General features: G+C 48.1%; 1 protein-coding gene across 1 annotated transcript in view; it reads right to left on the bottom strand.

The window, feature by feature from the left end:
- Positions 1-1,671: 1,671 nt before the first annotated feature.
- Positions 1,672-26,773, bottom strand: part of LOC139568244 (transitional endoplasmic reticulum ATPase-like) — a 35,945-nt gene continuing 10,843 nt past the window's right edge. The window contains exons 5-19 of the mRNA XM_071389998.1: positions 26,496-26,626; positions 25,840-25,971; positions 25,260-25,362; positions 22,121-22,254; positions 16,527-16,662; positions 16,180-16,292; positions 15,037-15,201; positions 14,685-14,807; positions 13,319-13,397; positions 13,042-13,175; positions 11,864-12,042; positions 4,039-4,168; positions 3,575-3,733; positions 2,760-2,911; positions 1,672-2,463 (exon numbers count right to left, since the gene is read on the bottom strand). Of these exons, the coding sequence (XP_071246099.1) occupies positions 2,376-2,463; positions 2,760-2,911; positions 3,575-3,733; positions 4,039-4,168; positions 11,864-12,042; positions 13,042-13,175; positions 13,319-13,397; positions 14,685-14,807; positions 15,037-15,201; positions 16,180-16,292; positions 16,527-16,662; positions 22,121-22,254; positions 25,260-25,362; positions 25,840-25,971; positions 26,496-26,626 (1,958 nt within the window). The 3' untranslated portion in view covers positions 1,672-2,375. The remainder of the gene's footprint in view (positions 2,464-2,759; positions 2,912-3,574; positions 3,734-4,038; positions 4,169-11,863; positions 12,043-13,041; positions 13,176-13,318; positions 13,398-14,684; positions 14,808-15,036; positions 15,202-16,179; positions 16,293-16,526; positions 16,663-22,120; positions 22,255-25,259; positions 25,363-25,839; positions 25,972-26,495; positions 26,627-26,773) is intronic.

Below are 26,773 nucleotides of genomic sequence, written 5' to 3' on the forward strand. Positions count from 1 at the left end.
ATGCAGCAGTTATTATGATGCACCAGTTGATATGATGCAGCAGTTATTATGATGCAGCAGTTATTATGATGCACCAGTTATTATGATGCAGCAGTTATTATGATGCACCAGTTATTATGATGCAGCAGTTATTATGATGCACCAGTTATTATGATGCACCAGTTATTATGATGCACCAGTTATTATGATGCAGCAGTTATTATGATGCAGCAGTTATTATGATGCACCAGTTATTATGATGCAGCAGTTATTATGATGCACCAGTTATTATGATGCAGCAGTTATTATGATGCACCAGTTATTATGATGCACCAGTTATTATGATGCAGCAGTTATTATGATGCAGCAGTTATTATGATGCACCAGTTATTATGATGCAGCAGTTATTATGATGCACCAGTTATTATGATGCAGCAGTTACTATGATGCACCAGTTATTATGATGCAGCAGTTATTATGATGCACCAGTTATTATGATGCACCAGTTATTATGATGCAGCAGTTATTATGATGCAGCAGTTATTATGATGCAGCAGTTATTATGATGCAGCAGTTATTATGATGCAGCAGTTATTATGATGCAGCAGTTATTATGATGCAGCAGTTATTATGATGCACCAGTTATTATGATGCAGCAGTTATTATGATGCACCAGTTATTATGATGCAGCAGTTGTTATGATTCACCAGTTATTATGATGCAGCAGTTATTATGATGCACCAGTTATTATGATGCAGCAGTTATTATGATGCAGCAGTTATTATGATGCAGCAGTTATTATGATGCAGCAGTTATTATGATGCAGCAGTTATTATGATGCAGCAGTTATGATTCACCAGTTGTTATGATTCACCAGTTATTATGATGCACCAGTTATTATGATGCAGCAGTTATTATGATGCAGCAGTTATTATGATGCAGCAGTTATTATGATGCAGCAGTTATTATGATGCACCAGTTGTTATGATGCAGCAGTTATTATGATGCAGCAGTTATTATGATGCAGCAGTTATTATGATGCACCAGTTATTATGATGCAGCAGTTATTATGATGCACCAGTTATTATGATGCAGCAGTTATTATGATGCAGCAGTTATTATGATGCAGCAGTTATTATGATGCACCAGTTATTATGATGCACCAGTTATTATGATGCAGCAGTTATTATGATGCAGCAGTTATTATGATGCAGCAGTTATTATGATGCAGCAGTTATTATGATGCACCAGTTATTATGATGCAGCAGTTATTATGATGCAGCAGTTATTATGATGCAGCAGTTATTATGATGCACCAGTTGTTATGATGCAGCAGTTGTTATGATGCAGCAGTTATTATGATGCAGCAGTTATTATGATGCACCAGTTATTATGATGCAGCAGTTATTATGATGCACCAGTTATTATGATGCAGCAGTTATTATGATGCACCAGTTGTTATGATGCAGCAGTTATTATGATGCACCAGTTATTATGATGCAGCAGTTATTATGATGCACCAGTTGTTATGATGCAGCAGTTATTATGATGCACCAGTTATTATGATGCACCAGTTATTATGATGCACCAGTTATTATGATGCAGCAGTTATTATGATGCACCAGTTGTTATGATGCAGCAGTTATTATGATGCAGCAGTTATTATGATGCAGCAGTTATTATGATGCACCAGTTGTTATGATGCAGCAGTTATTATGATGCACCAGTTATTATGATGCACCAGTTATTATGATGCAGCAGTTATTATGATGCAGCAGTTATTATGATGCACCAGTTATTATGATGCAGCAGTTATTATGATGCAGCAGTTATTATGATGCAGCAGTTATTATGATGCACCAGTTATTATGATGCAGCAGTTATTATGATGCAGCAGTTATTATGATGCACCAGTTGTTATGATGCAGCAGTTATTATGATGCACCAGTTGTTATGATGCAGCAGTTATTATGATGCAGCAGTTATTATGCAGCAGTTGTTATGATTCACCAGTTATTATGATGCAGCAGTTATTATGATGCACCAGTTATTATGATGCAGCAGTTATTATGATGCACCAGTTATTATGATGCAGCAGTTATTATGATGCAGCAGTTATTATGATGCAGCAGTTATTATGATGCAGCAGTTATTATGATGCAGCAGTTATTATGATGCAGCAGTTGTTATGATGCAGCAGTTGTTATGATGCAGCAGTTGTTATGGGAAACATTTAAGACTGCACCGATAAGCTGAGAAGCACAAACGTTATGTGCTGTTAAAAGTTATTCTGTCCGTATTTGATTCCCACAACAATCTAATTGATCCAGAGTTCCACATCATATGCAGGCAGGTGTGATAGAGGTGGTTGTCTCCAGGATTACAAGTCTTCCTTCTCACTGGTAGAGGTCGTCCTCTACCTCGTCTCTGAACTGTCCCCCTGACCCCGACCCTTGACCTCCGGACTGAGAGCCAGATGGGAACCTGAGGAGAGAGAGAGGTCAGTGTATGAGAAGTGTGTCGTGTGTGTGTGTGTGTGTGTGTGTGTGTGTGTGTGTGTGTGTGTGTGTGTGTGTGTGTGTGTGTGTGTGTGTGTGTGTGTGTGTGTGTGTGTGTGTGTGTGTGTGTGTGTGTGTGTGTGTGCATATGAAAGTGTGAGAGTACTGTGTGTGTGTGTGTGTGTGTGTGTGTGTGTGTGTGTGTGTGTGTGTGTGTGTGTGTGTGTGTGTGTGTGTGTGTGTGTGTGTGTGTGTGTGTGTGTGTGTGTGTCCAGTACATACCTGAAGTTCCCAAAGCCTCTGCTCTGCTGTAGTGTCTGGGCAAACATCTCATACTTCCTGATATCATTGTCGCTGACGGAGCGCCGGGCGAACCTCATGGCCTCCTCAAAGTGATCCTTCCTGATCTCTGGAACAGGGTCACAGTCCTCATCCTGGAGAGAGAGAGGAGGAGAGGGGAGAGTGGGGGGAGGGGCAGAAAGAGATAGAGGGGAAAGGGGAGAGAGAGGTTGGGTGGGGGTAAAGTTACATAATATTGGTGTGTTGGTTGGGTGTGTGTGTGCTTTGTGTATACAAGGTTTAATGTGTGAGGTAGACAGTGTGTGAAATACAGTGTGTGATGTACTGTATGTGAGATGCAGTGTTGGTTGTGTAACAGCTGGGAGCGTTGGCTGTCTGTCTGTCTGTCTGTCTGTCTGTCTGTCTGTCTGTCTGTCTGTCTGTCTGTCTGTCTGTCTGTCTGTCTGTCTGTCTGTCTGTCTGTCTGTCCCGCTCTCTGTCTATCCTTTTCTATCTGTCTGTCCGTCCGTCCGTCCGTCCGTCCGTCTGTCTGTCTGTCTGTCTCTCCCTCTGTCTGTCCCTCTGTCTGTCTGTTAGATATATGGTATTGTCAGTGTTGGTGGTGTAACAGCAGACTGTCTGTCTGTCTGTCTGTCTGTCAATCTGACCATAGCTGTAGGTTGTGTTTGAGCTGCAGTGTTAGTTGTGTAACAGCAGTCTGTCTGTCTGTCAATCTGACCATAGCTGTAGTGTGTGTTTGAGCTGCAGTGTTAGTTATGTAACAGCAGATTGTCTGTCCGTCCGTCCGTCCGTCTCACCATGGCGGTGCCTGGGTGGGTCTGCCTCTGGCGCTCTGCTTTGATCTCAGCCTCTATGGCCTCTCTGATGGCCAGCTTACAGGCCCTCTGGCAGATCTCTGTCAGGTCTGCCCCACTGAAACCCTGGGTGATACCAGACAGGTAGGGCAGGTCTACATCCTGGTGTGTGTGTGTCATTGTGAGAGGACAGGGGGGAGAGAGAGAGGAAGAAAGGGGAAAGAGACAAAAATAGTTAATTATTATTATCATCATCATCATGTGCCTGTGTGTGTCTATGTGTGTATGTGTCTATGTGTGTGTGTGTGTCTATGTGTGTGTGTGTGTCTATGTGTGTGTGTGTGTCTATGTGTGTGTGTGTGTCTATATGTGTCTATGTGTGTGTGTGTCTATGTGTGTGTGTCTATGTGTGTGTGTCTGTGTGAGTCTATGTGTGTGCGTGTCCATGTGTGTGTGTGTGTACTGACTCTGGCGATGGGGGACTTGCGTAGGTTGGCGTTAAGGATGGCGGTACGGGAGGCTGTGTCTGGTAGAGGGATGTAGATGAGCTGGTCCAGCCTCCCTGGACGGAGGATCGCAGAGTCTATTATATCAGGTCTGGAGGGGGGAGGATAACAGTCTATTATATCAGGTCTGGAGGGGGGAGGATAACAGAGTCTATTATATCAGGTCTGGAGGGGGAGGATAACAGAGTCTATTATATCAGGTCTGGAGGGGGGGATAACAGAGTCTATTATATCAGGTCTGGAGGGGGAGGATAACAGAGTCTATTATATCAGGTCTGGAGGGGGAGGATAACAGAGTCTATTATATCAGGTCTGGAGGGGGAGGATAACAGAGTCTATTATATCAGGTCTGGAGGGGGAGGATAACAGTCTATTATATCAGGTCTGGAGGGGGGAGGATAACAGAGTCTATTATATCAGGTCTGGAGGGGGAGGATAACAGAGTCTATTATATCAGGTCTGGAGGGGGAGGATAACATAGTCTATTATATCAGGTCTGGAGGGGGAGGATAACAGAGTCTATTATATCAGGTCTGGAGGGGGAGGATAACAGAGTCTATTATATCAGGTCTGGAGGGGGAGGATAACAGAGTCTATTATATCAGGTCTGGAGGGGGGAGGATAACAGAGTCTATTATATCAGGTCTGGAGGGGGAGGATAACAGAGTCTATTATATCAGGTCTGGAGGGGGAGGATAACAGAGTCTATTATATCAGGTCTGGAGGGGGGAGGATAACAGAGTCTATTATATCAGGTCTGGAGGGGGGAGGATAACAGAGTCTATTATATCAGGTCTGGAGGGGGGAGGATAACAGAGTCTATTATATCAGGTCTGGAGGGGGAGGATAACAGAGTCTATTATATCAGGTCTGGAGGGGGAGGATAACAGAGTCTATTATATCAGGTCTGGAGGGGGAGGATAACAGAGTCTATTATATCAGGTCTGGAGGGGGGAGGATAACAGAGTCTATTATATCAGGTCTGGAGGGGGGAGGATAACAGAGTCTATTATATCAGGTCTGGAGGGGGAGGATAACAGAGTCTATTATATCAGGTCTGGAGGGGGGAGGATAACAGAGTCTATTATATCAGGTCTGGAGGGGGAGGATAACAGAGTCTATTATATCAGGTCTGGAGGGGGAGGTTAACAGAGTCTATTATATCAGGTCTGGAGGGGGGAGGATAGCAGAGTCTATTATATCAGGTCTGGAGGGGGGAGGATAACAGAGTCTATTATATCAGGTCTGGAGGGGGAGGATAACAGAGTCTATTATATCAGGTCTGGAGGGGGAGGATAACAGAGTCTATTATATCAGGTCTGGAGGGGGGAGGATAACAGAGTCTATTATATCAGGTCTGGAGGGGGAGGATAACAGAGTCTATTATATCAGGTCTGGAGGGGGGAGGATAACAGAGTCTATTATATCAGGTCTGGAGGGGGAGGATAACAGAGTCTATTATATCAGGTCTGGAGGGGGAGGATAACAGAGTCTATTATATCAGGTCTGGAGGGGGAGGATAACAGAGTCTATTATATCAGGTCTGGAGGGGGAGGATAACAGAGTCTATTATATCAGGTCTGGAGGGGGGAGGATAACAGAGTCTATTATATCAGGTCTGGAGGGGGAGGATAACAGAGTCTATTATATCAGGTCTGGAGGGGGAGGATAACAGAGTCTATTATATCAGGTCTGGAGGGGGAGGATAACAGAGTCTATTATATCAGGTCTGGAGGGGGGAGGATAACAGAGTCTATTATATCAGGTCTGGAGGGGGAGGATAACAGAGTCTATTATATCAGGTCTGGAGGGGGGAGGATAACAGAGTCTATTATATCAGGTCTGGAGGGGGGAGGATAACAGAGTCTATTATATCAGGTCTGGAGGGGGGAGGATAACAGAGTCTATTATATCAGGTCTGGAGGGGGAGGATAACAGAGTCTATTATATCAGGTCTGGAGGGGGAGGATAACAGAGTCTATTATATCAGGTCTGGAGGGGGGAGGATAACAGAGTCTATTATATCAGGTCTGGAGGGGGAGGATAACAGAGTCTATTATATCAGGTCTGGAGGGGGGAGGATAACAGAGTCTATTATATCAGGTCTGGAGGGGGAGGATAACAGAGTCTATTATATCAGGTCTGGAGGGGGGAGGATAACAGAGTCTATTATATCAGGTCTGGAGGGGGAGGATAACAGAGTCTATTATATCAGGTCTGGAGGGGGGAGGATAACAGAGTCTATTATATCAGGTCTGGAGGGGGGAGGATAACAGAGTCTATTATATCAGGTCTGGAGGGGGAGGATAACAGAGTCTATTATATCAGGTCTGGAGGGGAGGATACAGAGTCTATTATATCAGTCTGGAGGGGAGGATAACAGTCTATTATATCAGGTCTGGAGGGGGGAGGATAACAGAGTCTATTATATCAGGTCTGGAGGGGGGAGGATAACAGAGTCTATTATATCAGGTCTGGAGGGGGGAGGATAACAGAGTCTATTATATCAGGTCTGGAGGGGGAGGATAACAGAGTCTATTATATCAGGTCTGGAGGGGGAGGATAACAGAGTCTATTATATCAGGTCTGGAGGGGGGAGGATAACAGAGTCTATTATATCAGGTCTGGAGGGGGAGGATAACAGAGTCTATTATATCAGGTCTGGAGGGGGGAGGATAACAGAGTCTATTATATCAGGTCTGGAGGGGGGAGGATAACAGAGTCTATTATATCAGGTCTGGAGGGGGGAGGATAACAGAGTCTATTATATCAGGTCTGGAGGGGGAGGATAACAGAGTCTATTATATCAGGTCTGGAGGGGGAGGATAACAGAGTCTATTATATCAGGTCTGGAGGGGGGAGGATAACAGAGTCTATTATATCAGGTCTGGAGGGGGAGGATAACAGAGTCTATTATATCAGGTCTGGAGGGGGGAGGATAACAGAGTCTATTATATCAGGTCTGGAGGGGGGAGGATAACAGCAGTCTATTATATCAGGTCTGGAGGGGGAGGATAACAGAGTCTATTATAACAGGTCTGGAAGGGGAGGATAACCGAGTATTATATCAGGTCTGGAGGGGGGAGGAGGGATTAAAGAGGGAGGGAGGGAGTGGAGTGGTAAAGCGAGGGATGGAGAGAGGAGGAGTGAGGGGAGGGACCTAGGGGAGGGGAGGGGAGGGTGGAGAGGGGAGTGTGGATGAAGGTTGAAGGGAGTGAGTGAAAATGATTGAGGAGACCTCGACACACACTACACCCCACACCCTCTCTACCTGTTGGTAACTCCTACAATAAAGAACCCCCCCCCAACATCCCTCTACCTGTTGGTAGTTCCTATAATAAAGACCCCCCCCCCCACATCCCTCTACCTGTTGGTAGTTCCTATAATAAAGACCCCCCCCCCACATCCCTCTACCTGTTGGTAGTTCCTATAATAAAGACCCCCCCCACATCCCTCTACCTGTTGGTAGCTCCTATAATAAAGACCCCCCCACATCCCTCTACCTGTTGGTAGCTCCTATAATAAAGACCCCCCACATCCCTCTACCTGTTGGTAGCTCCTATAATAAAGACCCCCCCCCCACATCCCTCTACCTGTTGGTAGCTCCTATAATAAAGACCACCCCACATCCCTCTACCTGTTGGTAGTTCCTATAATAAAGACCCCCCCCACATCCCTCTATCTGTTGGTAGTTCCTATAATAAAGACCCCCCCCCACATCCCTCTACCTGTTGGTAGTTCCTATAATAAAGACCCCCCCCCACATCCCTCCACCTGTTGGTAGTTCCTATAATAAAGACCCCCCCACATCCCTCTACCTGTTGGTAGTTCCTATAATAAAGACCCCCCCACATCCCTCTATCTGTTGGTAGTTCCTATAATAAAGACCCCCCCCCCACATCCCTCCACCTGTTGGTAGTTCCTATAATAAAGACCCCCCCACATCCCTCCACCTGTTGGTAGTTCCTATAATAAAGACCCCCCCCACATCCCTCTACCTGTTGGTAGTTCCTATAATAAAGACCCCCCCCCCACATCCCTCTACCTGTTGGTAGTTCCTATAATAAAGACCCCCCCACATCCCTCTACCTGTTGGTAGTTCCTATAATAAAGACCCCCCCCACATCCCTCCACCTGTTGGTAGTTCCTATAATAAAGACCCCCCCACATCCCTCTACCTGTTGGTAGTTCCTATAATAAAGACCCCCCCACATCCCTCTACCTGTTGGTAGTTCCTATAATAAAGACCCCCCCACATCCCTCTACCTGTTGGTAGTTCCTATAATAAAGACCCCCCCACATCCCTCTATCTGTTGGTAGTTCCTATAATAAAGACCCCCCCCCACATCCCTCCACCTGTTGGTAGTTCCTATAATAAAGACCACCCCACATCCCTCTACCTGTTGGTAGTTCCTATAATAAAGACCCCCCCCACATCCCTCTACCTGTTGGTAGTTCCTATAATAAAGACCCCCCCACATCCCTCTACCTGTTGGTAGTTCCTATAATAAAGACCCCCCCACATCCCTCTACCTGTTGGTAGTTCCTATAATAAAGACCCCCCCACATCCCTCTACCTGTTGGTAGCTCCTATAATAAAGACCCCCCCACATCCCTCTACCTGTTGGTAGTTCCTATAATAAAGACCCCCCCACATCCCTCTACCTGTTGGTAGTTCCTATAATAAAGACCCCCCCACATCCCTCTACCTGTTGGTAGTTCCTATAATAAAGACCCCCCCACATCCCTCTACCTGTTGGTAGCTCCTATAATAAAGACCCCCCCACATCCCTCTACCTGTTGGTAGTTCCTATAATAAAGACCCCCCCACATCCCTCTACCTGTTGGTAGTTCCTATAATAAAGACCCCCCCCCCCCACATCCCTCCACCTGTTGGTAGTTCCTATAATAAAGACCCCCCCACATCCCTCTACCTGTTGGTAGTTCCTATAATAAAGACCCCCCCACATCCCTCTACCTGTTGGTAGTTCCTATAATAAAGACCCCCCCACATCCCTCTACCTGTTGGTAGCTCCTATAATAAAGACCCCCCCACATCCCTCTACCTGTTGGTAGCTCCTATAATAAAGACCCCCCCACATCCCTCTATCTGTTGGTAGTTCCTATAATAAAGACCCCCCCCCACATCCCTCCACCTGTTGGTAGTTCCTATAATAAAGACCCCCCCACATCCCTCCACCTGTTGGTAGTTCCTATAATAAAGACCCCCCACATCCCTCTACCTGTTGGTAGTTCCTATAATAAAGACCCCCCCCCCCACATCCCTCCACCTGTTGGTAGTTCCTATAATAAAGACCCCCCCACATCCCTCTACCTGTTGGTAGCTCCTATAATAGAGACCCCCCCACATCCCTCTACCTGTTGGTAGTTCCTATAATAAAGACCACCCCACATCCCTCTAACTGTTGGTAGTTCCTATAATAAAGACCCCCCACATCCCTCTACCTGTTGGTAGTTCCTATAATAAAGACCCCCCCACATCCCTCTACCTGTTGGTAGATCCTATAATAAAGACCCCCCCCACATCCCTCTACCTGTTGGTAGTTCCTATAATAAAGACCCCCCCACATCCCTCTACCTGTTGGTAGTTCCTATAATAAAGACCCCCCCCCCACATCCCTCCACCTGTTGGTAGCTCCGATAATAAAGACCCCCCCACATCCCTCTACCTGTTGGTAGTTCCTATAATAAAGACCCCCCCACATCCCTCTATCTGTTGGTAGTTCCTATAATAAAGACCCCCCCACATCCCTCTACCTGTTGGTAGTTCCTATAATAAAGACCCCCCCACATCCCTCTACCTGTTGGTAGCTCCGATAATAAAGACCCCCCCACATCCCTCTACCTGTTGGTAGTTCCTATAATAAAGACCCCCCCCCCACATCCCTCTATCTGTTGGTAGTTCCTATAATAAAGACCCCCCCCCACATCCCTCCACCTGTTGGTAGTTCCTATAATAAAGACCCCCCCACATCCCTCTACCTGTTGGTAGTTCCTATAATAAAGACCACCCCCATCCCTCTAACTGTTGGTAGTTCCTATAATAAAGACCACCCCATCCCTCTACCTGTTGGTAGCTCCTATAATAAAGACCCCCCCACATCCCTCTACCTGTTGGTAGCTCCTATAATAAAGACCCCCCCCACATCCCTCTACCTGTTGGTAGATCCTATAATAAAGACCCCCCACATCCCTCTACCTGTTGGTAGTTCCTATAATAAAGACCCCCCCCACATCCCTCTACCTGTTGGTAGCTCCTATAATAAAGACCCCCCCACATCCCTCTACCTGTTGGTAGTTCCTATAATAAAGACCCCCCCACATCCCTCTACCTGTTGGTAACTCCTATAATAAAGACCCCCCCCCCCCACATCCCTCTACCTGTTGGTAGCTCCTATAATAAAGACCCCCCCCACATCCCTCTACCTGTTGGTAGCTCCTATAATAAAGACCCCCCCCCCCCCCCACATCCCTCTACCTGTTGGTAGTTCCTATAATAAAGACCCCCCCCCCCCCACATCCCTCTACCTGTTGGTAGTTCCTATAATAAAGACCCCCCCCCCCCCCCCACATCCCTCTACCTGTTGGTAGTTCCTATAATAAAGACCCCCCCCCCCCCCACATCCCTCTACCTGTTGGTAGTTCCTATAATAAAGACCCCCCCACATCCCTCTACCTGTTGGTAGCTCCTATAATAAAGACCCCCCCACATCCCTCTACCTGTTGGTAACTCCTATAATAAAGACCCCCCCCCCCCCACATCCCTCTACCTGTTGGTAGTTCCTATAATAAAGACCCCCCCCCACATCCCTCTACCTGTTGGTAGCTCCTATAATAAAGACCCCCCCACATCCCTCTACCTGTTGGTAGCTCCTATAATAAAGACCCCCCCCCCCACATCCCTCTACCTGTTGGTAGCTCCTATAATAAAGACCCCCCCACATCCCTCTACCTGTTGGTAGCTCCTATAATAAAGACCCCCCCCACATCCCTCTACCTGTTGGTAGCTCCTATAATAAAGACCCCCCCACATCCCTCTACCTGTTGGTAGCTCCTATAATAAAGACCCCCCACATCCCTCTACCTGTTGGTAGTTCCTATAATAAAGACCCCCCCCCCCCACATCCCTCTACCTGTTGGTAGTTCCTATAATAAAGACCCCCCACATCCCTCTACCTGTTGGTAGCTCCTATAATAAAGACCCCCCCCCCCCCCCCACATCCCTCTACCTGTTGGTAGTTCCTATAATAAAGACCCCCCCACATCCCTCTACCTGTTGGTAGTTCCTATAATAAAGACCCCCCCACATCCCTCTACCTGTTGGTAGTTCCTATAATAAAGACCCCCCCCCCCCACATCCCTCTACCTGTTGGTAGCTCCTATAATAAAGACCCCCCACATCCCTCTACCTGTTGGTAGTTCCTATAATAAAGACCCCCCACATCCCTCTACCTGTTGGTAGTTCCTATAATAAAGACCCCCCCACATCCCTCTACCTGTTGGTAGTTCCTATAATAAAGACCCCCCCACATCCCTCTACCTGTTGGTAGTTCCTATAATAAAGACCCCCCCACATCCCTCTACCTGTTGGTAGCTCCTATAATAAAGACCCCCCACATCCCTCTACCTGTTGGTAGTTCCTATAATAAAGACCCCCCCCCCCCCCACATCCCTCTACCTGTTGGTAGTTCCTATAATAAAGACCCCCCACATCCCTCTACCTGTTGGTAGTTCCTATAATAAAGACCCCCCCACCCCCCTCTACCTGTTGGTAGCTCCTATAATGAAGACATTCTTCTTGTTGGACATTCCGTCCATCTCCGTGAGGATCTGGTTGATGACTCTGTCGGCCGCGCCCCCTGCGTCCCCGGCTCCGCCCCCTCTGGACTTGGCGATGGAGTCCAGCTCGTCAAAGAACAGGATGCAGGGGGCCGCCTGTCTGGCCTGGGGTCAGAGGTCAGGGGTTAGGAGGTTAGGAAAGAACAGGATGCAGGATGCCACCTGTCTGGCCGGAGGTCAGAGGTCAGAGGTCAGGGGTTAGGAGGTTAGGAAATAACAGGATGCAGGATGCCACCTGTCTGGCCTGGGGTTAGAGGTCAGAGGTCAGGGGTTAGGAGGTTAGGAAAGAACAGGATGCAGGATGCCACCTGTCTGGCCTGGGGTCAGAGGTCAGAGGTCAGGGGTTAGGAGGTTAGGAAAGAACAGGATGCAGGATGCCACCTGTCTGGCCTGGGGTTAGAGGTCAGAGGTCAGGGGTTAGGAGGTTAGGAAAGAACAGGATGCAGGATGCCACCTGTCTGGCCTGGGGTTAGAGGTCAGAGGTCAGGGGTTAGGAGGTTAGGAAAGAACAGGATGCAGGATGCCACCTGTCTGGCCTGGGGTTAGAGGTTAGAGGTCAGGGGTTAGGAGGTTAGGAAAGAACATGATGCAGGATGCCGCCTGTCTGGCCTGGGGTTAGAGGTTAGGGGTTAGGAGGTTAGGAAAGAACAGGATGCAGGATGCCACCTGTCTGGCCTGGGGTTAGAGGTTAGGGGTTAGGAGGTTAGGAGGTTAGGAAAGAACAGGATGCAGGATGCCACCTGTCTGGCCGGAGGTCAGAGGTCAGAGGTCAGGAATGTATTTGTCTAGAAGATCTACGTCACTACTATGTCAGGCTACATAATCGTCGATGATGTCCCTAATGTTGGTTTCTGACTCTCCAAACCACAAAGCTATGTCACTGCTATATCAGGTTATGTCACTGCTATGTCAGACTATGTCACTGCTATTTCAGGCTATGTCACTACTATGTCAGACTATGTCACTGCTATGTCAGGATATGTCACTGCTATGTCAGGCTATGTCACTGCTATGTCAGGTTATGTCACTGCTATTTCAGGCTATGTCACTACTATGTCAGACTATGTCACTGCTACGTCAGGTTATGCCACTGCTATGTGATACCTTGTCGAAGACGTCCCTGACGTTAGCCTCTGACTCGCCGAACCACATGGTGAGCAGCTCAGGTCCCTTGATGGAGATGAAGTTGGCCTGGCACTCGTTAGCGATCGCCTTGGCTAGCAGGGTCTTTCCACAGCCTGCGAAGAGAAAGAGACAGGGTGTGTGTGTGTGTGTGTGTGTGTGTGTGTGTGTGTGTGTGTGTGTGTGTGTGTGTGTGTGTGTGTGTGTGTGTGTGTGTGTGTGTGTGTGTGTGTGTGTGTGTGTGTGTTTGTGCTCTGACCTGGAGGTCCATAAAATAACACGCCTCGTGACGGGGTCATACCGAACTTCAGGAACTTATCTGGGTACTCCACCGGATACTGGGAGAGAGGGAGGGAGGGGGAGAGGAGGGAGGGGGGAGGGAGGAGGGAGGGAGGGAGGGAGGGAGGGAGGGAGGGAGGGAGGGAGGGAGGGAGGGAGGGGGAGGGAGGGAGGGAGGGAGGGGAGAGGAGAGAGAGGGAGGGAGGTGGGGAGAGGAGGAGGGAGAGGGGGAGGAGAGAGAGGGAGGGAGGGGAGGAGAGAGGGAGGGAGGTGGGGAGAGGAGGAGGGAGAGGGGGAGGAGAGAGAGGGAGGGAGGGGAGGAGAGGGGGAGGGAGGGGAGGGAGAGGGGGAGGGAGGTGGGGAGAGGAGGAGGGAGAGAGAGGGAGGGAGGGGAGGAGAGAGGGGGAGGGAGGTGGGGAGAGGAGGAGGGAGAGGGGGGAAGAGAGAGAGGGAGGGAGGGGAGGAGAGAGGGGGAGGGAGGGAGGGTCAAGAAAAGCACTTAGACAAAACTGACCAATAGAGACAACTTCATTCTATTCCACAACACCTAGGCCTACCCATCACAACACACACCATGAAGGTTCAGACAGTAAGTGGCTGTTAAATGGCCTCTGACCACAATATCAGCCATGTCCTGTTGAATCAGCACTGCTGTTTTCAGCAATTAGTCTTTACTGTCTTTACTCAGCTGTTATGGCTATAGAGATGTGTGTGTGTTACCTGTTGAGATACAGGTGTGTGTGTCGTACCTGTTGAGATGCAGGTGTGTGTGTTACCTGTTGAGATACAGGTGTGTGTGTGTCGTACCTGTTGAGATGCAGGTGTGTGTGTTACCTGTTGAGATACAGGTGTGTGTGTGTCATACCTGTTGAGATGCAGGTGTGTGTGTTACCTGTAGAGATACAGGTGTGTGTGTTACCTGTAGAGATACAGGTGTGTGTGTTACCTGTAGAGATACAGGTGCGTGTGTGGTACCTGTAGAGATACAGGTGTGTGTGTATTACCTGTAGAGATACAGGTGTGTGTGTGTGTTACCTGTAGAGATACAGGTGTGTGTGTGTGTTACCTGTAGAGATACAGGTGTGTGTGTTACCTGTAGAGATACAGGTGTGTGTGTGTTACCTGTAGAGATACAGGTGTGTGTGTGTGTTACCTGTAGAGATACAGGTGTGTGTGTTACCTGTAGAGATACAGGTGTGTGTTACCTGTAGATATTTAGGTGTGTGTGTGTTACCTGTAGAGATACAGGTGTGTGTGTGTTACCTGTAGAGATACAGGTGTGTGTGTGTTACCTGTAGAGATACAGGTGTGTGTGTGTTACCTGTAGAGATACAGGTGTGTGTTACCTGTACTAGTTCCTGTAGTTCTCTCTTGACCTCTTCCAGTCCTCCTATATCCTCCCAGTTGACATTAGGAACCTCCACTACTGTCTCCCTCAGAGCTGACGGGTTACTCTGCCCCAGCGCCCACTGGAGGGAGAGAGGAGGAGGGAGGGAGAGGGAAGGAGGGAGAGAGATGGACGATGAGTTGAGCAGGTCTATAGTGTGTGTGTGTGTGTGTGTGTGTGTGTGTGTGTGTGTGTGTGTGTGTGTGTGTGTGTGTGTGTGTGTGTGTGTGTGTGTGTGTGTGTGTGTGTGTGTGTGTGTGTGTGTGTGTGTGTGTGTGTTTGTGTGTGTGTGTGTGTGTGCTGCCACTAACCCTGAAGTCATCGTTGGTAACTGCCAGTGAGTTGAGCAGTTCAGCATCGATGGTGTCGTCCTCCAGGTCAATCAGGGTCATCTTCTTCCTGATGGCCTGCAGAGCCGCCTCAGAACACAGAGCTGCCAGGTCTGACCCCACATGGCCATGCGCATCCATGGAAACCTACCAGGAAGTACAGTACAATCAATAGAACTTTATTGTCCCAACTTCACTGGCACAAAACATTCCCAAGTCATGGCACTCTATTCCCTACATAGTGCACTACTTTACACTAGAGCCCTATTCCCTATATAGTGCACTACTTTAGACCAGAGCCCTATTCCCTATATAGTGCACTACTTTTGACCTCCCCCTCCTCCCCCGCTCTGCCCCCCTTCTCCTCTCTCCCCCCTCCTCTCCCCTCTCCTCCTCCTCCCCATCTCTCCCCGCTGTCCTCTCCCCTCCCCCTCCCCCATTCTCCCCCCTCCTCCCCCTGTCCTCTCCCCTCCCCCATCTCTCCCCCCTCCTCCCCCTGTCCTCTCCCCTCCCCCTCCCCATCTCTCCCCCCTCCTCCCCCTGTCCTCTCCTCTCCCCCATTCTCCCCCCTCCTCCCCCTCTCCCCTCCCCCTCTCTCCCCCCTCCTCCTCCTGTCCTCTCCCCTCCCCCTCCCCATCTCTCCCCCCTCCTCCCCCTGTCCTCTCCCCTCCCCCATTCTCCCCCCTCCTCCCTCCTCCCCATCTCTCCCCCCTCCTCCCCCATCTCTCCCCCCTCCTCCCCCTGTCCTCCCCCTCCCCCATCTCTCCCCCCTCCTCCCCCTGTCCTCTCCCCCATCTCTCCCCCTCCTCCCCCTCCCCCATCTCTCCCCCCTCCTACCCCTGTCCTCTCCCCTCCCCCATCTCTCCCCTCCTCCCCCTGTCCTCTCCCCTCCCCCATCTCTCCCCCCTCCTCCCCTCTCCCCTCCCCCTCCTCCCCCTGTCCTCCCCCTCCCCCATCTCTCCCCCCTCCTACCCCTGTCCTCTCCCCTCCCCCATCTCTCCCCCCCTCCTCCTCCCCTCTCCCCTCCCCCTGTCCTCCCCCTCCCCCATCTCTCCCCCCTCCTCCCCTCTCCCCTCCCCCTCCTCCCCCTGTCCTCCCCCCTCCCCCATCTCTCCCCCTCCTCACCCTCTCCAGGTCCACGTCATCAGATAGTTTCATGTTCTTGGTGTGAATCTGCAGTATCTCCAGTCTACCAGTGGCGTCTGGGATGCCGATGTCGACCTCTCTGTCAAACCTGCCTGAGTTACACAGAGACAGGTGTTAACTAACTAGTGTGTGTGTGTGTGTGTGTGTGTGTGTGTGTGTGTGTGTGTGTGTGTGTGTGTGTGTGTGTGTGTGTGTGTGTGTGTGATTTTATGTGTGTATGTGTGTACGTGTGTGAGTGAGTGAGTGAGTGAGTGAGTGAGTGAGTGAGTGAGTGAGTGAGCGAGTGAGTGAGTGAGTGAGTGAGTGAGTGAGCGTGTGTCTCTAACCGAAGCGTCTCAGGGCAGGGTCGATGCTGTTGGGTCTGTTGGTGGCTGCCATGACGATAACGTGAGTTCTCTGCTTCAGTCCATCCATCAGGGTGAGGAGCTGTGATACGATACGCCTCTCCACCTCCCCATGGGTCTGACCACACACACACACACAGTTATCACACACACATACATACACACACAGTCCCCCCCCCACACACACACACACAGTTATCACACATACATACATACACACACACAGTCCCCCACACACACACACAAAGTTATCACACACACATACATACACACACACAGTCCCCCCCACACACACACACACAAAGTTACCACACACACATACATACACACACACAGCCCCCCCCCCCCTCCACATACACACAAAGTTATCACACACACATACATACACACACACACAGTTCCCCCCCCCCCCCACACACACACAAAGTTATCACACACACATACATACACACACAGTCCCCCCCCCACACACACACACATAGTTATCACACACACACGCATACACACGCACAGTTGTCACACACACACAAACACACAGTAGTGTAAAGTACTTAAGTAAAAATAATTTAAAGTACTACTTATTTATTTTTGGGGGGTGTCTGTACTTTACTTTACTATTTATATTTTTGCCAACTTTAACTTCACTACATTCCTAAATAAAAGTATGTACTTTTTACGCCATACATTTCCCCTGACACCCAGAAGTAGACGTTACGTTTTGAATGCCTAGCAAGACAGGAAAATGTCCAATTCACACACTTATCAAGAGAATATCCCTGATCATCCCTCCTGCCTCTGATCTGGTGGACTCACTAAACACACATGCTTTGTTTATAAATGATGTCTGAATGTTGGAGCGTGACCCTGGCTGTCCGTAAATTAAAACAACAAGAAAATCATGGCGTCTGGTTTAATATAAGGAAGATGAAATGGTTTGTACTTTTACTTTTGATACTTAAGTACATTGTATCAATTCAATTTCCTTTTCATAATTAAGTATATTTAAAACCAAATATGTTTTTTTACTTTTACTCATTTAGTATTTTACTGGGTGATTTTCACTTTTACTTGAGTCATTTTCTATTAAGGTATCTATACTTTTACTCAAGTATGACAATTGGGTACTTTTCCCACCACTGCACACACACACAGTTATAACACACACAGTTATAACACACACAGTTATAACACAAACACACACACACACAAAGTTATCATACACACACAAACACACACACACGTGCACAGGCCCGCAGGCACATGAACACACAGTTATCACACACAAAGTCATGTACGTGTAACAGTATAACTTTAGACCGCCCCCTTGCCCCGACACGGGCGCGAACCAGGGACCCTCTGCACACATCAACAACTGTCACCCACGAAGCGTCGTTACCCATCGCTCCACAAAAGCCACGGCTCTTGCAGAGCAAGGGGAAACCTTACTTCAAGTCTCAGAGCAAGTGACGTAACTGATTGAAGCGCTACTAGCGCGTACCCGCTAACTAGCTAGCCATTTCACATCCGTTACACTCACCCCCCTTTCAACCTCCTCCTTTTCCGCAGCAACCAGTGATCCGGGTCAACAGCATCAATGTAACAGTATCACTTTAGACCGTCCCCTCGCCCCGACCCGGGCGCGAACCAGGGACCCAGTTTCCCTCCCTCCTCACCTTCTCTCTCTTAGGAGCGATATGTTCCAACATCCGGCGCCGAAAAGAGATGGCTGCCTCGCTTTGTGTTCCTTGGAAAATATGCAGTATTTTGTTTTTTTACGTGTTATTTCTTACATCGGTACCCCGGGTAATCTTAGGTTTCATTACATACAGTCGGGAGGAACTACTGAATATACGATTAACGTCAACTCATCATCGTTCCTACCAGGAATATGACTTTCCCGAAACGGATCCAGAGTTTTGCCTTCCACACAATACAATGGATCTGATCCCAGCCGGCGACCCTGTGCGACGCCGTAAAAGGGGAAAACGTGGCGGTCTCGTGGTCAGGCTTCGGAGACGGGCACATCGCGCTCCACTCCCTAGCATACTACTCGCCAATGTCCAGTCTCTTGACAATAAGGTCGATGAAATCCGAGCACGGGTAGCATTCCAGAGAGACATCAGGGATTGCAACGTGCTCTGCTTCACGGAAACATGGCTAACTCAAGGGACGCTAACGGAGTCAGTGCAGCCAGCTGGTTTCTTCATGCATCGCGCCGACAGAAACAAACATCTTTCCGGTAAGAAGAGGGGCGGGGGGGTATGCCTTATGATTAACGAGAAGTGGTGTGATCATCATAACAACACACAAGAACTCAAGTCGTTCTGTTCACCTGATCTAGAACTCCTCACAATCAAATGTCGACCGCATTATCTACCAAGGGAATTCTCGTCAATCATAATCACAGCCGTATACATTCCCCCCCAAGCAGACACATCGATGGCCCTGAACGAACTTTATCTGACTCTTTGTAAACTGGAAACCACACACCCTGAGGCTGCATTCATCGTAGCTGGGGATTTTAACAAGGCTAATCTAAAAACAAAACTCCCTAAATTCTATCAGCATATCGATTGTGCTACCAGGGCTGGAAAAACACTAGACCATTGTTATACTAATTTCCGCGACGCTTATAAGGCCCTCCCCCGCCCCCCTTTCGGAAAAGCTGACCACGACTCCATTTTGTTGATTCCAGCCTACAAACAAAAACTCAAACAACAAGCTCCCGCGCTCAGGTCTGTTCAACGCTGGTCCGACCAATCTGAATCCACGCTTCAAGACTGCTTCGATCACGCGGATTGGAATATGTTCCGCATCGCGTCCAACAACAATATTGACGAATATGCTGATTCGGTGAGCGAGTTCATTAGGAAGTGCATTGACGATGTCGTACCCACAGCAACGATAAAAACATTCCCAAACCAGAAACCGTGGATTGACGGCAGCATTCGCGTGAAACTGAAAGCGCGAACCACTGCTTTTAACCAGGGCAAGGTGACCGGAAGCATGACCGAATACAAACAGTGTAGCTATTCTCTCCGCAAGGCAATCAAACAGGCTAAGTCTCAGTACAGAGACAAAATCGAGTCGAAATTCAACAGCTCAGACACAAGAGGTATGTGGCAGGGTCTACAGTCAATCACGGATTACAAAAAGAAAACCAGCCCCGCCGAGGACCAGGATGTCTTGCTCCCAGACAGGCTAAACAACTTTTTTGCCCGCTTTGAGGACAATACAGTGCCACTGACACGGCCCCCTACCAAAACCTGCGGGCTCTCCTTCACTGCAGCCGAGGTGAGTAAAACATTTAAACGTGTTAACCCTCGCAAGGCTGCAGGCCCAGACGGCATTCCCAGCCGCGTCCTCAGAGCATGCGCAGACCAGCTGGCTGGTGTGTTTACGGACATATTCAATCAATCCTTATCCCAGTCTGCTGTTCCCACATGCTTCAAGAGGGCCACCATTGTTCCTGTTCCCAAGAAAGCTAAGGTAACTGAGCTAAACGACTACCGCCCCGTAGCACTCACTTCCGTCATCATGAAGTGCTTTGAGAGACTAGTCAAGGACCATATCACCTCCACCCTACCGGACACCCTAGACCCACTCCAATTTGCTTACCGACCCAATAGGTCCACAGACGACGCAATCGCAACCACACTGCACACTGCCCTAACCCATCTGGACAAGAGGAATACCCATGTGAGAATGCTGTTCATCGATTACAGCTCAGCATTTAACACCATAGTACCCTCCAAACTCGTCATCAAGCTCGAGACCCTGGGTCTCGACCCCGCCCTGTGCAACTGGGTCCTGGACTTCCTGACGGGCCGCCCCCAGGTGGTGAGGGTAGGTAACAACATCTCCACCCCGCTGATCCTCAACACTGGGGCCCCACAAGGGTGCGTTCTGAGCCCTCTCCTGTACTCCCTGTTCACCCACGACTGCGTGGCCATGCACGCCTCCAACTCAATCATCAAGTTTGCGGATGACACTACAGTGGTAGGCTTGATCACCAACAACGACGAGACGGCCTACAGGGAGGAGGTGAGGGCCCTCGGAGTGTGGTGTCAGGAAAATAACCTCATACTCAACGTCAACAAAACAAAGGAGATGATTGTGGACTTCAGGAAACAGCAGAGGGAGCACCCCCCTATCCACATCGACGGGTCAGTAGTGGAGAAGGTGGAAAGTTTTAAGTTCCTCGGTGTACACATCACGGATAAACTGAACTGGTCCACCCACACAGACAGCGTTGTGAAGAAGGCGCAGCAGCGCCTCTTCAACCTCAGGAGGCTGAAGAAATTCGGCTTGTCACCAAAAGCACTCACAAACTTCTACAGATGCACAATCGAGAGCATCCTGTCGGGCTGTATCACCGCCTGGTACGGCAACTGCTCCGCCCACAACCGTAAGGCTCTCCAGAGGGTAGTGAGGTCTGCAGAACGCATCACCAGGGGCAAACTACCTGCCCTCCAGGACACCTACACCACCCGATGTCACAGGAAGGCCATAAAGATCATCAAGGACAACAACCACCCAAGCCACTGCCTGTTCACCCCGCTATCATCCAGAAGGCGAGGTCAGTACAGGTGCATCAAAGCAGGGACCGAGAGACTGAAAAACAGCTTCTATCTCAAGGCCATCAGACTGTTAAACAGCCACCACTAACATTTAGCGGCCGCTGCCAACATACTGACTCAACTCCAGCCACTTTAAAAATGGGAATTGATGGAAATTATGTAAAAATGTACCACTAGCCACTTTAAGCAATGCCACTTAATACAATGTTTACATACCCTACATTACCCATCTCATATGTATATATACTGTACTCTATATCATCTACTGCATCTTGCCATCTTTATGCAATACATGTACCACTAGCCACTTTAAACTATGCCACTTTATGTTTACATACCCTACAGTACTCATCTCATATGTATATACCGTACTCTATACCATCTACTGCATCTGCCATGCCGTTCTGTACCACCACTCATTCATATATCTTTATGTACATATTCTTTATCCCTTTACACTTGTGTGTGTGTGTAAGGTAGTAGTTGTGGAATTGTTAGGTTAGATTACTGTTGGTTATTACTGCATTGTCGGAACTAGAAGCACAAGCATTTCGCTACACTCGCATTAACATCTGCTAACCATGTGTATGTGACTAATAAAATTTGATTTGATTTGATTTGATTTATAATCCAGTCTTTCCCTCCCTCCTCACCTTCTCTCTCTTAGGAGCGATATAATCCAGTCTTTCCCTCCCTCCTCACCTTCTCTCTCTTAGGAGCGATATAATCCAGTCTTTCCCTCCCTCCTCACCTTCTCTCTCTTAGGAGCGATATAATCCAGTCTTTCCCTCCCTCCTCACCTTCTCTCTCTTAGGAGCGATAGAATCCAGTCTTTCCCTCCCTCCTCACCTTCTCTCTTTTAGGAGCGATATAATCCAGTCTTTCCCTCCCTCCTCACCTTCTCTCTCTTAGGAGCGATATAATCCAGTCTTTCCCTCCCTCCTCACCTTCTCTCTCTTAGGAGTGATATAATCCAGTCTTTCCCTCCCTCCTCACCTTCTCTCTCTTGGGAGCGATAGAATCCAGTTCATCTATGAAGATAATGGCGGGAGAGTTTTTCTCTGCCTCCTCGAAGGCTTTCCTCAGGTTGCTCTCCGACTCCCCGGCCATCTTACTCATGATTTCAGGACCTGGGGACACAATACAGCGTAACACACAGGAGACAGAGTAGACAGAATGAAGATAATCCCCCGAACCAAAATGTGTTTTCCCTCCTACCTAACCGCAAGACTGGGAGAGGGAGTTAGAAGACGTTATGACCTATGAATAGACTGGGAGAGGGAGTTAGAAGACGTTCTGTCCTATGAATAGACTGGGAGAGTTAGAAGACGTTATGACCTATGAATAGACTGGGAGAGTTAGAATACGTTATGACCTATGAATAGACTGGGAGAGGGAGTTAGAATACGTTATGACCTATGAATAGACTGGGAGAGGGAGTTAAAATACGTTATGACCTATGAATAGACTGGGAGAGGGAGATAGAATACGTTATGACCTATGAATAGACTGGGAGAGTTAGAATACGTTATGACCTATGAATAGACTGGGAGAGGGAGTTAGAATACGTTATGACCTATGAATAGACTGGGAGAGGGAGTTAGAATACGTTATGACCTATGAATAGACTGGGAGAGGGAGACGTTATGACCTATGAATAGACTGGGAGAGGGAGTTAGAATACGTTCTGACCCATGAGTAGACTGGGAGAGTTAGAATACGTTATGACCTATGAATAGACTGGGAGAGGGAGTTAGAATACGTTATGACCTATGAATAGACTGGGAGAGTTAGAATACGTTATGACCTATGAATAGACTGGGAGAGGGAGTTAGAATACGTTATGACCTATGAATAGACTGGGAGAGTTAGAATACGTTATGACCTATGAATAGACTGGGAGAGTTAGAAGACGTTATGACCTATGAATAGACTGGGAGAGGGAGTTAGAATACGTTCTGACCTATGAATAGACTGGGAGAGTTAGAATACGTTATGACCTATGAATAGACTGGGAGAGGGAGACGTTATGACCTATGAATAGACTGGGAGAGGGAGTTAGAATACGTTCTGACCTATGAGTAGACTGGGAGAGTTAGAATACGTTATGACCTATGAATAGACTGGGAGAGGGAGTTAGAATACGTTCTGACCTATGAATAGACTGGGAGAGGGAGTTAGAATACGTTATGACCTATGAATAGACTGGGAGAGTTAGAATACGTTATGACCTATGAATAGACTGGGAGAGTTAGAATACGTTATGACCTATGAATAGACTGGGAGAGTTAGAATTCGTTATGACCTATGAATAGACTGGGAGAGTTAGAATACGTTATGACCTATGAATAGACTGGGAGAGGGAGTTAGAATACGTTCTGACCTATGAATAGACTGGGAGAGAGAGTTAGAATAGGTTATGACCTATGAATAGACTGGGAGAGTTAGAATACGTTATGACCTATGAATAGACTGGGAGAGTTAGAATACGTTATGACCTATGAATAGACTGGGAGAGGGAGTTAGAATACGTTCTGACCTATGAATAGACTGGGAGAGAGAGTTAGAATAGGTTATGACCTATGAATAGACTGGGAGAGTTAGAATACGTTATGACCTATGAATAGACTGGGAGAGTTAGAATACGTTATGACCTATGAATAGACTGGGAGAGGGAGTTAGAATACGTTATGACCTATGAATAGACTGGGAGAGTTAGAATACGTTCTGACCTATGAATAGACTGGGAGAGTTAGAATACGTTCTGACCTATGAATGGACTGGGAGAGGGAGTTAGAATACGTTCTGACCTATGAATAGACTGGGAGAGTTAGAATACGTTATGACCTATGAATATACTGGGAGAGGGAGTTAGAATACGTTATGACCAATGAATAGACTGGGAGAGTTAGAATACGTTCTGACCTATGAATATACTGGGAGAGGGAGTTAGAATACGTTATGACCTATGAATAGACTGGGAGAGGGAGACGTTATGACCTATGAATAGACTGGGAGAGTTAGAATACGTTATGACCTATGAATAGACTGGGAGAGTTAGAATACGTTATGACCTATGAATAGACTGGGAGAGGGAGTTAGAATACGTTATGACCTATGAATAGACTGGGAGAGAGAGTTAGAATACGTTATGACCTATGAATAGACTGGGAGAGGGAGACGTTATGACCTATGAATAGACTGGGAGAGTTAGAATACGTTATGACCTATGAATAGACTGGGAGAGTTAGAATACGTTATGACCTATGAATAGACTGGGAGAGGGAGTTAGAATACGTTATGACCTATGAATAGACTGGGAGAGAGAGTTAGAATACGTTATGACCTATGAATAGACTGGGAGAGGGAGTTAGAATACGTTATGACCTATGAATAGACTGGGAGAGGGAGTTAGAATATGTTCTGACCTATGAATAGACTGGGAGAGTTAGAATACGTTATGACCTATGAATAGACTGGGAGAGGGAGTTAGAATATGTTCTGACCTATGAATAGACTGGGAGAGTTAGAATACGTTCTGACCTATGAATAGACTGGGAGAGGGAGACGTTATGACCTATGAATAGACTGGGAGAGTTAGAATACGTTATGACCTATGAATAGACTGGGAGAGTTAGAATACGTTATGACCTATGAATAGACTGGGAGAGGGAGTTAGAATACGTTATGACCTATGAATAGACTGGGAGAGGGAGTTAGAATACGTTATGACCTATGAATAGACTGGGAGAGTTAGAATACGTTATGACCTATGAATAGACGTGAGAGGGAGACGTTATGACCTATGAATAGGTGTATGGGGTAAACTGGGGGGACTGGAATGGCCGTAACACACAGGAAATACATGACCGGATGCCCCTCATCGCTGATGAAAGAGAAGAAGGCTCCAGTATTATTAGGTTGGGGGTTAGATGGGTGAGAGGTTCGAGGTCAGGGTTAGAGGTCAAGGGTTAGAGGGTTTAGGAGGTCGGGGGTTACAGGTCAAGGGTTAGAGGGTTGAGGAGGTCAGGAGTTAGAGGTCAAGGGTTAGAGGGTTGAGGAGGTCAGGAGTTAGAGGTCAAGGGTTAGAGGGTTGAGGAGGTCAGGAGTTAAAGGTCAGAGGTCAGAGTCTCACCATTGATGAGGAAGAAGAATGCTCCAGTCTCGTTGGCGACGGCCCGGGCAATCAGTGTCTTCCCTGTACCTGGAGGTCCATACAGCAGAATACCCCTGGGAGGCTACGAAGGGAGGAGGAGAGGAGAGGAGAGGAGAGGAGAGGAGAGGAGGAGGAACGGGAGGAGGAGGAGAGGAGAGGAGAGGAGGAGAGGAGAGGAGGAGGAGGAAGAGGAAGAGGAAGAGGAAGAGGAGGAGAGGATTATTTGTTTTTTCTTTAACGAGGCAAGTCAGTTAAGAACAAATTCTTATTTTAAAATGACATTCTACCCCAGCCAAACCCTCCCCTAACCCGGACGGCGCTGGGCCAATTGTGCGCCCCCCTATGGGACTCCATATCACGGCCGGATTACGGCCCGGGATCGAACCAGGGTAAGTAGTGACGCCTCTAGCACTGAGATGCAGTGCCTTAGACCGCTGCCCCACTCGGGAGCCTTGAAATGGGATGGGTGGATGGACGGACAAACAAACAAACGGACAGACGGAGGGATGGACAGATAGACAGAGGTATAAATAGAGGGATGGATGAATAGATATATCACCTTGACTCCTATAGCCTTGAATAGTCCAGGATGTCTGAGGGGAAGCTCCACCATTTCTTTGATTTGAGCTAACTGTTTACGACAACCTCCAATGTCATCATAGCCTACGTCATTCAGACTCTCCTCCTCGTCCTATCAGGGGCAGGGGGAAGACAATATGAGACCCTCACAGGTACAACATGCTGTCAATCAGTCAGACTTTCCTCCTCGACCCATCAGGGGCAAGGGGAGGGGCAAGGGAAGACAATATGAGACCCTCACAGGTACAACATGCTGTCAATCAGTCAGACTTTCCTCCTCGACCCATCAGGGGCAGGGGGAGGGGCAAGGGAAGACCCTCACAGGTACAACATGCTGTCAATCATTCAGTCAGACTTTCAGCTTGGGAAATGTTAGCAACATTTTAGAGCAGGGTCAAACTCAATTCCTGTAAGACCGTGTGTCTGTGCCTGTAGGTTCTCTCTCCTCCCTTGTACTTGTCATGAAATAGTTAGGAACTCTCCTCACCTGGGTGTCTAGGTCTTAAATGGACACAAGTTGAGAGAAGACAACAAAACCAGCCGACACTGGGCCCTCCATGGACTGAGTTGGACTCCCCTGTTGTAGAGTTTGTTTTGGCCCAATTCAATAAAAAAAGTGTGATTTTACACAGAGACCTCTCTGTTGATTGGCTGTCCCTCGCAGTGGATGACGGTATCCGGGGCGACGATGCAGTGGGGGGCGGGGTCTGTCTCCACCACCTTGAACTCCACTGCCCGCATGCCCCCTCGCACCAGGAAGATGTCGCCTAGCAACACAACAATGATGACAGTTGCTCAGCAACTAACAACTAAACAGCTACTTACAAATAGTGAACTGCTAGTTGAATTAGTGTTGTGTCAAGGTCTTTCAGCTGTGGGACTACAAGTCTTGGTACCAGTTTATAGAATGTCAG

This window comes from Salvelinus alpinus, chromosome 2 (assembly GCF_045679555.1).
Source record: "Salvelinus alpinus chromosome 2, SLU_Salpinus.1, whole genome shotgun sequence".
NCBI lineage: Eukaryota > Metazoa > Chordata > Actinopteri > Salmoniformes > Salmonidae > Salvelinus > Salvelinus alpinus.